The 16063-nt window shown below is 37.6% G+C and overlaps 1 protein-coding gene across 4 annotated transcripts in view; it reads right to left on the bottom strand.

Annotated features, from left to right (window-relative positions):
- Nucleotides 1-16063, bottom strand: part of LOC146459281 (uncharacterized) — a 79545-nt gene that overhangs the window by 41969 nt on the left and 21513 nt on the right. For 3 of the 4 annotated variants that reach the window (XM_085089697.1, XM_085089698.1, XM_085089699.1), the window contains one exon: nucleotides 13943-14099. In XM_085089697.1, the coding sequence (XP_084945823.1) occupies nucleotides 13943-14099 (157 nt within the window). Of the gene's footprint in view, nucleotides 1-12113; nucleotides 12226-13014; nucleotides 13185-13942; nucleotides 14100-16063 lie in introns of those variants that run through there. The other variant, XM_085089700.1, reaches the window with a different exon arrangement.

Here is a 16063-nt window from a genome sequence, read left to right as displayed (position 1 = left end):
GACAACGAAAGTCGGGAATACATAAATATTTTATTCAGCAGGCATGGGACTAGCGAAATAGTTTACCCCCTCTAATCAGAGCGTATAGCGAGGTAGAGGATTCCCTCTCCCGTTTCTCTTGCAATTCGTATCGAGGGATATCAAATCGAATCTATGGGGGGGCGAAAAATGCGTTCTAAGTATAGCCACACTTTGTAAGAAAGCAAGCAGTCCAGGTCAGAACATCTCTGTGAGGCTCATTAGCTGCATTTTGTTCCGATGACACGTAAAAAATCTGGATACTGAAATTTTGGTGCCGACTACAACAGAATATCTCTTTTACAACCTCCATGAATGCAGAATTTTGCAATAGTTGCCGACTAATGCACAGTTACGGAGTCGATTAAAAACATGAATATCAACCCGAGAATTTGACAACCCATACTTAGATGCAATAAGAGCATTAAACAAAGCCCTTGACTCCAAGTGATTTATATCGCCAGCTGACTCTGAGGGAAAATAATCCCTAGAGACAAACTTCTGCCCACTTTGTAAGGAGCTATGTGGACTGAGCTCCAAGTGCGTGTAGACGGGTCAGAGAAAAGAAAAACTGAAAAACATGCTGTTCAGAGTGCCAAAGGCAAGCAATCCCACTGGCTGTCTAGGAAACACCAGTACAAAATCCCCGAGCGGATACTTCCTTCAACATAGAGAAACGGATTTGAAGAACAACAAAGTTAGGAGACTACCTTAAATTTTTCCCGGATAAACAGCTTACAACCGAGAATAGCCAAACCAAACGAAATCACCTTCCCTGTGAATATCTGAAGCATTTTGGCATCAATATAACGGGAAGACAAAATCTCCACCCGAAGGGTCTTAAGCTTGAGCCTATTATCCGGTAGAATGCAGGTTTGGCGAAAGGAATCACAAAGAAACCTAAGAAAATTAACACTTTTGAAGGAACACATTGCGATTTACTAATACCAATAAATTAATGGCCCCAGCAAGCACTCTGCTAGGGGACGCGCTCTCCTTCCAACCAAATGGAAGGGTACAAAACACCAAGCAACACCATCCCATTCAAGGCTAAAATAATTATGCGACGACGAATGGGGAAGCACGTACCGATGCCACTTTTGGCACTGAATGACGTTTGACAATGCCCAGGAAGTTAATATCTGGGCAAGTCTACAAGAGGGTCAAGCCTAAAGTGAAGGTCTCCTATCCACAGGTTTAAAAATCCTTCATCATGGCACAGACAAGGCTAAGAGCGCTCCAAGGTGAAAAGGAGGACAAAATGTGGAGAAGCAGCTTTGTTGACCCTTCCCTAAACCATAAGCACCCAGCGGAAACCCATTCGAAAATGGTACAGTGACAAAACTATGAAATTGCTCAGAAATCCGTCGGGACGCTAAAATGCGTGGAAAATAACGAATACCCAAGCTAAAAATTTAACCTATACGGATGAAACGCCAAACCAAAAACTACTTCGAAATGTAACGGAAGAAACCAAACGTACCAAATTGTAACCAATATACAAGTAGTTTACATCAGGGGACCCATTCACAAGGAACTCACCCATCACTGCATAAGTTAAAGATATGGGGAAAGTTATAAAACTTCCGCCCCGCACGTGGGGAATTTGCCTTTGATCTTAGGATGTCCGATACGAGTGCAAACTACCCAGAAGAATCCACTCATTCAGTGCCGTTCAGTCGTCTCTCAAGCGAATCAACTCGTAGTTATCATTGGTCTCAACGGCGTAGTCAGAAATACATCTGCGGCCTCTGAATCGATTGAACCCTAAGAAATTGAACTACTTCCTGACATTTCTTACTCGTAATAAGTATTAAAACAGAACAAACGTGGAGTATTTGCATGGGAAAATCATCACCAATGAAGAAAAACTCGGTTCCCCGGCTGATATCATCAGTTTGTTAGGACTCAGACCTCTCGCAGCGCGGTAGTGAGCGAGAACATCGCGACTTTAAACGTCCACAGCAATGGGAGGATTTTATGAATTTTCTTAAGTTTTGTTTTAATCATCCCCAAGTCGTTTACATTTTGTCATAATGCAAAAACAAATTTAGGGATTAGGGGTACTTTAAGCAATGTATACTGCAAATACTGATTCGATAATTTCGTACCTGCACGATGAACCATCCTCCAGGATAAAAAGGGAAAAGTAAATCTTCAAAGCCAGACCATGTGGAATGTAAACTCGATAAACACAGTCCGTGTTGTTTGAATAGTCCTTTGGATATCCAGGACTTTTCAGTACGTTGTTGACAACGGCACTACATCCTGTTGGATTACGTAGACATTTAGTTTTAAATAGCGTATTATATTTAGGTTAAAGGGAAGAGAAAAACTGAGTGAAATAGAGTTTAAAATATATATATATTTCGCAATGATTACTTACACATCACATCCTGTTGGATTACGGACACATTTATTTTTTAAAGAAGCCGGAATTAAATTAGGGTTAAGGGAAAGAGAAAAGCTGGGATAAATATATATATATATTTTTTTAACTAAAAACGATTGCTCTCCTTTTCAGTAAATTCAAAAAATGAGTTACATTAAATCCCATTTTAGTAATGGTAATTGAACTGAGTGGAGTGCGATTTGGTCTGAAATCATACGCGTGATTTCAAAATCAAACGAGCGCACAGTGCTAGTTTGATTTGAAATCACAAGTATGATTTCAGACCAAAATTGCACGATACAAAGTTCAATTACCACTTTATTACACCTTTTTGAAATCACAGAGTATCATTGTCAATATTAGCATTCTATTTTTGTTACTTCATTTCGATTTTGATGGGCTAAAGAAAGGATGCGATTTAGAGCAAAAAATAGTGCAATTTGGGAATAAATCGCACTGTTGAGAGCCAATCAGATTGCAAGGATCACCAGTGATTTCAAAATGGGTGTAATAAATATATTAAACTCTGCAAAAATCAGCACAACGAGAATAAATTAATTGGTAAATAGCTTTGGTACGGTGGCACTGCTAAATTAAAATCTAAGCGTTGTGATACGTTATTTGTTCTTCTGTTTTAATTATATCTCAGAAATGGAATATTTTACAGAGAAACACTCGATTTGGTACAATTCATCATTTTTTTCACATAAAAGAACTGCGAATCAGCAAATGAGGTTCTGATTTCCTTCTATTTAAACTTAAAGTGCTCCTAATTCCTAAAAGTTTGTTTTCTCTGAAACAAATCTTCATATTTTGGTTAGTATCTTTGCGAAAAAAAATGATTTGGTGAAATCTTTGCTCTTTTATCCTCTTTAAAGTCGAGTTCCAAATGGTTCACGACCGCATAAGGGGATCTGGGAGGGACCAAGTTGTGACGTAAAATCAATAACGACGCTCAAGCAATTTAGCGGAAAGCTCTCTTTACTTTCCAACAGTCAAATGCTCTCTGTAACAAACACCGGTCGATTCAGGCTCTTTAGCCATCGGAATTCTACTGAAATTGACAATGTCAACCCACGTCATCCAATTTAGAGGCGAATATAATAATACATATAATTGTGAAATTGTGGCGTCGCTTCGTTACGAAAATGCGTACGCTACAAAATGCTAACGCTATTGTAAACCGTAAGATTGTCGATCACTCGGGGGTCATTTATCGCCTGCTATCGAAGCTATATAAGCGTGAGGCCACAAACACGCGACACACTATGTATATTCTTCGTTCCAAATGCGCGAGACCACAAATGCGCCAAACACAATGTATATTCTTCGTTCTAAATGCGCGAGACCACAAACACGCTACACACAATGTATATTCTTCAATCTAAATGCGTAACGCCACAAATGCGCTACATATTATGTATATTCTTCGTTCTAAATGCGCGAGACCACAAATGCGCCACACAAAATGTATACTCTTCGTTCTAAATGCGTAACGCCACAAATGCGCTACATGTTATGTATATTCTTCGTTCTAAATGCGCGAGACCACAAACACGCTACACACAATGTATATTCTTCAATCTAAATGCGTAACGCCACAAATGCGCTCCATATTATGTATATTCTTCGTTCTAAATGCGCGAGACCACAAACACGCTACACACAATGTATATTCTTCAATCTAAATGCGTAACGCCACAAATGCGCTACATATTATGTATATTCTTCGTTCTAAATGCGCGAGACCACAAACACGCTACACACAATGTATATTCTTCAATCTAAATGCGTAACGCCACAAATGCGCTACATATTATGTATATTCTTCGTTCTAAATGCGCGAGACCACAAACACGCTACACACAATGTATATTCTTCAATCTAAATGCGTAACGCCACATATGCGCTACATATTAGGTATATTCTTCGTTCTAAATGCGCGAGACCACAAATGCGCCAAACACAATGTATATTCTTCGTTCTAAATGCGTAATGCCACAAATCCGCTAAACAAAATGTATATTCTTCGTTCTAAATGTGTAACGGCACAAACACGAGACACACGATGTATATCCTTCGTTCTAAATACGTGGCGGCACAAATGCGCTACCCACAATGTATATTCTTCGTTCTAAATGCGTAACACCACAAATGCGCTACACACAATGTATACTCGTCGTGTTAAATGCGCGAGGCCACAAATGCGCCACACGCCATGTATATTCTTCGTTCCAATTGCGTAACACCACAAATGCGCTACGCACAATGTATATTCTTCGTTCTTAATGCGTAACGCCACAAATGCACTACACACAATGTACAATGTTTATTCTTCGTTCTAAATGCGTTACGCCACAAACACGCGACACACAATGTATTTTCTTCGTTCTAAATGCGTAAACGCCACAAACACAATGTATATTTTTCGTTCTAAATACGTGACGCCAAAAACAAAATGTATATTCTTCGTTCTAAATAAGTGACGCCACAAATGCGCTACACACAATGTGTACTCTTCGTTCTAAATGCCCGAGACTACAAATGCGCCACACACAATGTATATTCTTCGTTCTAAATACGTGACGCCAAAAATCCACTAAACACAATGTATATTCTTCGTTCTAAATGCGTTGAGCCCCAAATGCGCTACACAAAAGGTATATTCTTCCTGCTAAACGCGTGACGCCAAAAATGCGCTACACACAATCTATATTCTTCGTTCTTAATGTGTAACGAGACAAATGCGCTATATACAATGTATAGTCTTCGTTCTAAATGCGTAACGACACAAATGCGCTACGCACAATGTATATTCTTCGTTCTAAATGCGTAACAACACAAATGCGCTACACACCGGTATATTCTTCGTTCTAAATACGTGACGCCAGTAATGCGCATACACATAATGTATATTCCTTGTTTTAAATACGTGACGCAACAAATATGCTACACACAATGTATATTCTTCGTTCTAAATGCGTAACGACACAAATGCGCTACACACAATGTATATTCTTCGTTCTAAATGCGTAACGACACAATAGCGCTACACCTAATGTATATTCCTTGTTCTAAATACGTGACGCCACAAATATGCAACACACAATGTATATTCTTCGTTCTAAATGCGTAACGCCACAAATGCGCTACCGCCATATGAATATTCTTCGTTCTTAATGCGTAACGACACAAATGCGCTACACACAATCTATATTCTTCGTTCTAAATGCGTGACGACACAAATGCACTGAACACAATGTACATTCTTCGTTCTAAATGCGTAATGACACAATTGGGCTACACACAATGTATATTCTTAGTTCTAATTACGTGACACTACTAATGCGCTACACACAATGTATATTCTTCGTTCTAAATACGTGACACCACTAATGTGCTATACACAATGTATATTCTTCGTTCTAAATACGTGACGCCAGTAATGCGCTACCCACAATATATAGTCCTTGTTCTAAATGCGTAACGACACAAATGCGCTACACACGATGTATAGTCTTCGTTCTAAATGCGTAACGACACAAATGCGCTACGCACAATGTATGTTTTTCGTTCTAAATGCGTAACGACACAAATGTGCTACACACAATGTATATTCTTCTTTCTAAGTGCGTAACGACACAAATGTGCTACACACAATATATATTCTTCGTTCTAAATGCGTAACGACACAAATGCGCTACACAAAATGTATATTCTTTGTTCCAAATCCGTAACGACACAAATGCGCTACACAAAATGTATATTCTTCGTTCTAAATGCGTAACGACACAAATGCGCTACACACAATGTATATTCTTCGTTCTAAATACGTAACGACACAAAAGCGCTACACACAATGTATATTCTTCGTTCCAAATGCGAAACGACACAAAAGCGCTACACACAATGTATATTCCGGGATATAAATGCGAAACGACACAAATGCGCTACACACAATGTATATTCTTCGTTTTAAATACGTAACGACACAAATGCGCTACACACAATGTATATTCTTCGTTCTAAATACGTAACGACACAAATGCGCTACACACAATATATATTCTTCGTTCTAAATGCGTAACGACACAAATGCGCTACAATAATGTATATTCCTTGTTCTAAACACGTGACGCTACAAATGTGCTACACACAATATATATTATTCGTTTTAAATACGTGACGACACAAATGCGCTACACACAATGTATATTCTTCGTTCTAAATGCGTAACGCCACAAATGCGCTACACATAATGTATATTCTTTGTTCTAAATACGTGACGCCACTAATGCGCTACCTACAATATATATTCTTCGTTCTAAATGCGTAACGCCACAAACACGCTACGCACAATGTATATTTCTCGTTCTTAATACGTGACACCACAAATGTGCTACACACAATGTATATTCTTTGTTCTAATTACGTGACGCCACAAATGCGCTTCACACAATGTAGATTCTTTGTTTTAAATACGTGACGCCACAAATGCGCTTCACACAATGTATATTCTTTGTTCTAAATACGTGACGCCACAAACCCGCTACACACAATGTATATTCTTCGTTCTAAATGCGTAACGCCAAACGAACGAGTGGTGAGTATTGGACAACCTTCTTACTCCCGACAGCAACTGGCAAGCCGTCTTACCGAGTTATACCTCTTATAATTCTTGACCGTTTGTACATGCTTAATTACATACAAAATCGTCGGAGAAACAATACTTCGAGCTTATTTGGAAACTCTTCGATGACTTCCTTCTTAGACTCATTAATAATTCATCAAGCCTAAACAAAAAATTACTACCCTGAAGGAGGTTTAGAAATGTGATCTTAATTATCATAAAATTTTGTGAACTTTTGCGTCTAATTTGAATAAAAAATCTAGGCTGCGCCTCGTTTTTCTAGCCTACTTCTCGGTGTTTGGAAATCGGGGGAAACACTCTTCCTCGTGTTTGATATATTAGATCAATCGCGCATCTTCCTAACAAAGTCGATCCCGGTGTCTTCGCCTTTGGACGTTTATCGCCTTAAAAATATATCCTATCTTGATCCTATTGACCGTTATTCCTTCCTGCAAGTTTTCTAACGTTACTTCAACCTTTACAACACATCTGACCCGCATATTTAGACCACTGTTATTCTAACTTTCTAAACGAAACAAGTAAAGTGTGCGTAGTGTTGTCGTTTCTCAAAGTGACATCACAGCAGCCACTAGAGCCTTGCTCTTTAAAATTTCGATCATGAACCAACATGGGGGTGACTTTGCGCGATTTTCCGTGTTTAAACCAGGCATAAAATTTTTTTCGAATAAAGCTCTCTCTAATGACGAGGTTAAACTCCTTTCTAGGGATCTTAAATTTATACCCATTCCTCCTGTTCCTAGCTCCGATAAATCCTCATTAAAGGATTTCAATAATTTTGCTAGAACAATGCGTTTGAAATATATGTTCGCAAGCAAAAGGAAACTCACTCTGCACCTCCCTTCTATGTTAAATCCACGTGGCAACCACTTATCCAAAACTCCGTTGCCCTTGAAGATTACTTGCAAGAAACAAACTTTGAAACTTGCTTCAGTAGTTTTCCGCACTCTTTTAGACAATATTTCGGCAAGCGTGAGAACAGCCATCGACTCACTTAAACCAAGAGAGGATGAAGGTAAGAGAGGCAATCTCCCATACAGGCCCTATCCCCATCGTAATCCCTCTGAAGTTATTTTTAGAGAGTATCGAATTTTTCGCGGATAATGTTACCTCGCGCGTTACGTGTCTTTCACCGTTGTTAATTTTACAACGGCTAATCACTTCCATAAAAGAAATTGTTTCTCGCGTTACTTGCAACGAATCTCTTAGTAATATACGTGATTTAAAAACTAATAGAATGTAGATTTGAATGTCCGAAGAGACTTTAAACTCACTGTGACAAAAATATCAAAATTTTTCGTGCCGCGGTTCTGATGTTTATGCTCGTCTGTTCAATCGCGGCTTCAATTCAAATATAATGTAACACTCTTGCAAAAATAAAGCTAAGATTTGTTTCTCGCCTTTCTTTTAAAGAATCTCTTGGCTACATGCGTGATTAGAGAGCTAATGGAATGCAGATTTCAATGACCAAAGGGATTTGAACTCAGTGAGATAAAAATATCAAAATTCGTGCCGAGGTTGTGATGTTTATACTCGTCTGTTCAATCGCGGCTTTCAATGTTTTGACAGCTGAATGCAACACTCTTGCATGAAAAAAAGATTTGTTTCTCGCGTTTCTTCCAACGAATCTCTTAACTACATACGTGATTAAAAAGTAAATAGAACGTAAATTTCAATGACTGAAGAAATTTTGTACTCACTGCGATAAAAATATCAAAATTCGTGCCGAGGATGTGATGTTTATACTCGTCTGTTCAATCGCGGCTTTCAATGTTACGACAGCTAAATGTAACACTCTTGCATGAAAAAAGATTTGTTTCTTGCGTTTCTTCCAACGAATCTCTTGACTACATACGTGATTAGAAAGTAAATAGAAGGTAGATTTGAATGACTGAAGGGATTTTGTACTCACTGCGATAAAAATATCGAAATTCCTGCCTAGGTTTAGATGTTTGTATTTGTCGGCTGTTTAATCACGGCTTAAATTTTAGCCAGCTAATTCTATTGTAATATTCTTGCATAATTTCCGCACAGCTGGGCTCTAAAACACTGAAATCATGCGGAGCGATTCTATTCCAATCTGCGTTGTCCAAATACAGCCACTTTAAACTCGCATACGTCCACAAAACATATGCAGGCACCGCTTCCTCTATGCATGTTCCGCCATCTTGTTTTGAGATCAATTCGCGAAAGACGCGTAGCATTGCGTGGGAATAGGCTCAGCTGTCAACGCGGGTAAAGTTCAGGATATATGATTGGCTATCACCTAACCCTCTTGGGACACTGGATCTCGCGGGAGATCTTGAAATAACTTCAGAGGGATTACGATGGGAATAGGGCCTATATGGGAGATTACCTCTCTTACCTTCATCCTCTCTTGCTTAAACGAAACAGCGAAAATCTCAAAAAAAGCTGACAAAGGAAAGACTACGGTCATTATGGATACCATACAAAAAATTGAAGAAGGCTTACCACATTTATCTGATGATAACGTCTACAAGCCTCTCGAAACTCCTATTTTGCTGGAGACTGCCCTAATAGTGAATCGGATAGTGGACAAACTATTCCGTTCGGGTAATATTGACATAATGACTCACAAATGGTTAACAATCGGTCTTAAACAGCCCCGCATACCAGAATCTTACACGCTGACAAAAATCCACAAGAAAATACCGGTCGACAAACCTATCGTTTCTGGTAGCAGTGGCCCTACCGGGGACGTATTTCTAGTTTCGTCGACTCAGTAATACAAACGATCGCTTAAAATAAGAGTCATGTCTAAAAGACACAACCGATTTTATAAACTTCATGCGCGCAAATCTCAGATGATGTGGTTTTAGGCACCTTGATGTAAGTTCCCTTAACACAAACATTCCTCAAACAGAAGGGATGGCCGTTATATGTCGCCAACACGAAAACCACTATGAGCACAATTTACAAAAATTCCCACAAACGGGAACTTTTACGGCTCATACTCGAAGAGAATTCTTTCAAGTTTAACGAAAGACACTTGATAAAAACACATGGCGTCGCCCATGGGAACTAAGACAGCAGTTGCTTTCTCTGTTATTTTTGTGGCAGAGCTAGAAAAACGACTGCTAATGGCTAGCCCCTCTAAACCTTTCGTTTTAAAACGATTTATTGATGACATATTTTCACTGCGAAACATTTCAATGCGAGAAGTTTCCAATTATGTTAACCTTGCTAACACGTTCCACCCTACAATCAAGTTCACTTGTGAAATGTCATCTGAACGCGCTGTTTTTCTTGACACTGAGGCTTTTCAAAGGACCTCGTCTTTCAAGTCATAGAACCCTTGACTTGCAAACACATTTCAAGCCTACCGAAACTTTTCAATATACTCACTTCTCATCTTCTCATCTTGCCACACTTTAAAGTGTAAAAAGGGGTTTATATAAGGAGAAGCATTAAGTGTTTTAAGAACTTTCTAAGTCAGAGAAAACTTTTGTAAAAAACAAACGAGACTTTGAACACAGACTCTGTAAAAGAGGACGCTCGTTCAAGAAACACTGACTGACCTTAAGTTCGCCAACAGAAAAGAGGCTCTTTGCAAGAAAACCACACAAACAAAAGAGATTGTACCGTTTGTTACTACCTTAAATCCGGCCACACCAAATCTCAAAAAGATTCTTATGAAACACTGGCGCATCATTCAACAGCAACCTAAGCTACAAAAAATCTTAAACCAGCCACCGATTTTGTCGTACAGGAAGAAAAAATCCGTCAAGGACATCCTTGTCCGCGCGAAAATTCCTTCAATCTCGTAAACAATCACAAAGCAAACAAAGCGGTTAATTCAATTCAATTCAATTCAATTTATTTGCCATTAACAAAAAAAAAAAATACAACATAAATACATTATAGACGACACACAATATTCTTACTATTACAATATTCATACTTGACTATTTACAATATTAAATGTGTTAAAGGCTAGGAAGCCTATATAGAAGCCGGGGGCTTATTAACTATAGGCTTCCTAGAACTATTGGATAAACCATAGAAGTTAAGGGTACTGATTGAAATTTCCAATTAAAAGCCAACTAGAAGACATTTTGCATACGATCACTTTAACTGGCTCCTAAAAGCGGCAATCACGCATCCATGCGTTTATTGCAACACAAGCAAGTCAAAATATTTTCTGATCTAATACTCTTAATCCCATCACTGATCATTCTTGTTTCAAACGTAGAAGGACTCGTAGACTTTACTGAAACAAAGTCTTAACCAAATAAAAAAAATGTCTTGCAGAGATACTCACTAAAGTCTGAGGATTGTTTTGAGAGAAAAACATTTAGGGGGCTAGGTGCACTTTTATTGGTTGAGGTCGGCATATTGTTAATATCAATGGGAGCTGCAGGTAGATTTTTTTGTGACAAGCGGAAACTTGCAAGTAAAGAGACAACAAGTCATATGGAAGCCTCGTTTGACGTTCAGTCTTGACAGGAAAATTTTAATTTCAAGTATTTAAGCCACGCATCTTAATATCCTCTATTTGCACAAGCTAAGGTGTCATCAAGTCATCAAGACCTAGTGATAAATTGCATGTACTTAGCTAGCAGAACCAATTTTTAGAGAGTGACAATAGAATGCTGATCAGCGCAACCAAATACAATAAGAAAACAGCTTTTGGAACCTTTATTCTCCGACAAGTTTACATCAACGTCCACTCGCCTCATTGCGCCGATTAAAAACCCATTTGTTCCACAAACATGAAAGCGTAGGAAGGTTAATTTTTCAATAATTTTCTTGAGAATGTATACTATTATAGCATCACTGAAGAAATACTGTCAGCTATTAACTTGAGATGGACACTGGGCAGAGAATGAGCAGGGTCTCTGCGTTGTTTGTGGGTTTGTCCAATTAGGCATTGTAACGTTTCGTGTGAAGGGATTTTTTTTTTTTACAAACTTGATTACTGGAGACTTAGGTGGCCCTGTTTACACTGAAATAGTACATTTTTAAACTAAACTGTAATAACAATCTCCCTAATCTTCAATTCCTTCTCGTCGCGCAGTTTGTATGTAAAAGCTGTTGATAAGTCTAATGTTAGATTAAAAACCTAAATCTAGTAATATACATTTAAAAAAAAATTCAAGTCATCTATTACCTGATGCTTGACTTGTGGGAGGCAAAGTGGTGTTTCCTGTCAAGAATCAATTAGAAAACGAAATAGCTAGATATATATTATGTAAAACAGTTTTTCAAGATGCACTTTCCAACCCATCGGTATTACTTGTTAGCTCAATAAATGAGAAATCTCCTGGTATCTAGTAACGGATGGACGAGCAATTTATGTGTGGCAGTTGTTTACAAATATGAACGAATGTTTTGTAAACCTGTCAGGAACAATCAGGGACGATCAGACAAAGGTTGCCAAGTTATATCCTCGAAATGTATCCAAAGGTCATTAAAGACCACTCAATAAACAGTATAAAATGTTAATTTTCTAAGGTTATACTAATCATTTCAAAAAAGAGCATACTCGTTCATTATCATTACTTCAGGAAAGCGCCAAAATACGGCGTAAAAACTGCCAGTCAAAACTTCGTTTACTTTTTAAAAATTGTATGTCTTAATCTTTGTATCGAGAAAAAAAATACTGCTGAGATAAAAAGTTGTGTTCGTAGAGTTTATTTTAAGAGCCTGCTTAATACGGACACCTTAATAATGCCGACTTTTTATCATGCCCCATTGGTGTACACAGGTTAATAGGGTTTTACTGTAATAAATAACCTTAACCGATTTTGTACCACGTGGCGTGCTTTTTGTTCATTAAGAAAGCCTAGATATTAATCGACAAATTATAATTGAACTTAACAAACAATCTCTCTGTTAGGAAAGGACGAAAATTAGTAAAAAATAAAGAAGCAAATTGATATTTACTTTAGAGACTATTTCTGCAATAAAATTTCGTTCGACTCTTTGTACTTACCCGGAACAAAGGAGAAAACTAACTTGTATCCACTGTCTTCAAGACTGCCGTCTGAGTGAAAGGTCATTACAGCAAAGCGTCCAGTGACAATGATATTCCGTCCAGACTGTGCCCCACAGTATGTACCCACGGTATAGTTGTTATCATTGGAAATCCTCAAGTAGTCAAAGCTGCAAACAAGAAAGACGTATTCTTTTAGTTCATTTATGATGAGATACCATAAGCTTGAATGACGTGAGCTAACACAACTTGACAAGATAAGATGAGACAAAATCACAGGCATTATTTCATGTTTACTGAGTTGAAAGAATACGGTCAATTATTAAAAAATAAGTCAACATGTATACATTAAAGTACTGCAAGCCTTACAATAACTTCCATTAAACTATATAATGACTAGTCTACAAGGTTACTCAAGACATTGCTTAAGTGATACATGGCATAATAATAAATAACGCAAATACAACGACTCAGACAAACAAATCTTACACATAGCTTATTTATCCATTTTGTAGAATAAAAAATCAAAAGTTCAAGAACACCCGATAATCAGGCAAGCTTGAAGTACAGAAAGACGCGAAGAACAAAACAAACACAGATCAAATACATGCAAGACCAGTTTTTCACATGTGTGTCATGAGAATAATTGACAATGCAGTCTAGTTATAAATTTGATTCTTATCTGCAGATTAAAACAACAGAAACAAACAAACAACAGTTGAATGAGTCTTTAGATAACAATAGCTCATTTTAGTGTAATGAGACTAACAGGTAACTTTGTTCTTTGGGTTGTCTCACAAACTTCTTTTTCAGTAGTGTATACAATTTATCAATCACAGCAAATGTAGAGAACAATCAATACCACCCATTATCATGCAATGAAGGTAAAGCAATGTATACTCTAAACACTCATTCAATAGAATTATACCTGCAAGATGAATGACTCTCCAGGCTAAATTTGGAAAAGTAAATCTTTACAGCCAGGCCAAGTGGAATATAAACTCGATAAATACAGTCCATGTTGTTTGGATAGTTACTTGGATATCCGGGACTTTTCAGTACGTTGTTGACAACCTCACCACATCCTGTTGAATTACGTAGACATTTATTTTTTAAATAAGCATTATATTAAGGTTAAAGGGAAGAGAAAAACTGACTAAAATAAAAAAATACTATTTCAAAATGATTACTCGCACATCACATCCTGTTGGATTAGGAACACAATTATGTTTAAATAATTATTTTATTAAGGTTTGAGGAAAGAGAAAAGCTGGGTGCTCTCCTTTTCAGTAAATTAAAAAAATAGTCACTACAATTCCCATTTTAATGTATTAAACTCTGCAAAAACCAGCGCAACGCTTATAAATTAATTAGTGTTTAGTTTTGGTACGTTGGCACTGCTAAATTAAAATCTAAGCATTGTCGTACGCTTTTTGTTCTTCTACTTTAATTATATATCAGAAATACAATATTTTACACAGAAACACCTGTTTTAGCACAGTTCATTTATTTTTCACACGAAGGACTACGAATCAGCAAATGAGGTTCTGATTTCCTTCTACTTAAACTTAAACTGCTCCCAACTCCTAGTTTCCTTTTTCTCCCAAACTAATTTTCATACCGGAACCCCATAGCTTAGAAAATTTGGGAAACCATGTTTGGTTATGACGTCACTTTTCGTCTGACCGTCCGTACGCAATCCCACCTTGCTATAATGTGCCCGTGTTTGTTTTGCGGGAAGTTTTATGGCGAGCTGCATTTACAACTGAAATGCTAATGAACACAAATACAAAGTCTATTTATATGTATTTGTTGGATATGTTGACAAACGTGGAAAGAGGAGAAAGTAAGAGAACAAAGAAAACAAAAAAGTGGAAACGATTAAGCAAAGTTCAGCGTGAAAGAGAGCGACGGATAGCAAGTTAAAGTTAGAGCAGCCTGTCTTGAAAAGTAAGTTTAAAGAAGCCTCACGTTTGTCTATATCACCCGTTCATGATCACTTGTGGTAAATTTTAGAACTAAAATAAAAGCTTTACATAGACAGTTTAATCGCTTTCGCTACTATCAATATTCGAAAAAAAGTAAAATTTTTAAAAAATTGGTTTCTTGGCCACACCGCACGGCTCTCGTGTTTGTAAACCCACACAAGTTTCAAAGCTCTGTATAATTCTACCAAACACAAAAGACTATTTTTCTTAACGTTTGGTAAGAGACTATATTTATTACTAATGAGGAGCATAATTTGCACAGTTTTGTTATTTCCAAACATTTTTTTCTCCGGAAGCTAACTTGCTCTCGCAAAAAAAGAGCGTGGAGACAGCGTCATTATTACCAAATGGCGGCCATCTTGGATCCGCCCTCTTGGATTTCGGGATTTCCCCAAAACTTCAGGAAAGCACCAAAATTGAGTGAAAACTAATCAAAGCCATTAAAGGAACACTAATTTTAGCTAAAAGAAAAAAAAAAGAAAAAGTTGTATTAAGAAAAGAATTTTTTTCATTTCAAAAAGGGATTTCTCATTTCCTGAAAAAGAACTGCCTGTCAAAATTTGGTTGCCATGGCAACATTAAAGTCAATGAACACTAAACGACCACATGAACGTTTTGTAGTTAAATTTCTGAAAACGCCCCGAAGTTTCATGGCGTTAACGCGAATATATATTAAAAGAAACTTATTATGGTTCAAAATCGCCGTGGAGAGAATCCCCCCCCCCCTCCCATTTACATACGGTTAATCTAATTTTCTAAAAGAAACATGTGGAGTGTGCATAATGTTGCCGTGTTCTCAAAGTGATGTCAGCAGCCACTAGACCCTTAAAACTCGGTCGTATAGGAAAATGGTAATGATTTAAGGCGATTTCCCTTATTTCAATATGGCACAAATTGCCGATTTAAAAAAAACGTACTTCTGCCGAGAGATCTACAAAACATGTGAATTTTTGTGGGAGAAAAAATGGTGGAGGAGTGGTTTAAGTACACATTAACTGCGTGAGCTTATCATACTGTTAGTATTAATGAGGGCTGCCTGAAGTAGACTTTTTGTTAGTGGA

The sequence above is a fragment of the Pavona decussata genome, unplaced genomic scaffold, assembly GCF_977016875.1.
Source record: "Pavona decussata unplaced genomic scaffold, jaPavDecu1.1 SCAFFOLD_221, whole genome shotgun sequence".
Taxonomy (NCBI): domain Eukaryota; kingdom Metazoa; phylum Cnidaria; class Anthozoa; order Scleractinia; family Agariciidae; genus Pavona; species Pavona decussata.
This window is presented reverse-complemented; position numbering and strand designations above follow the sequence as displayed.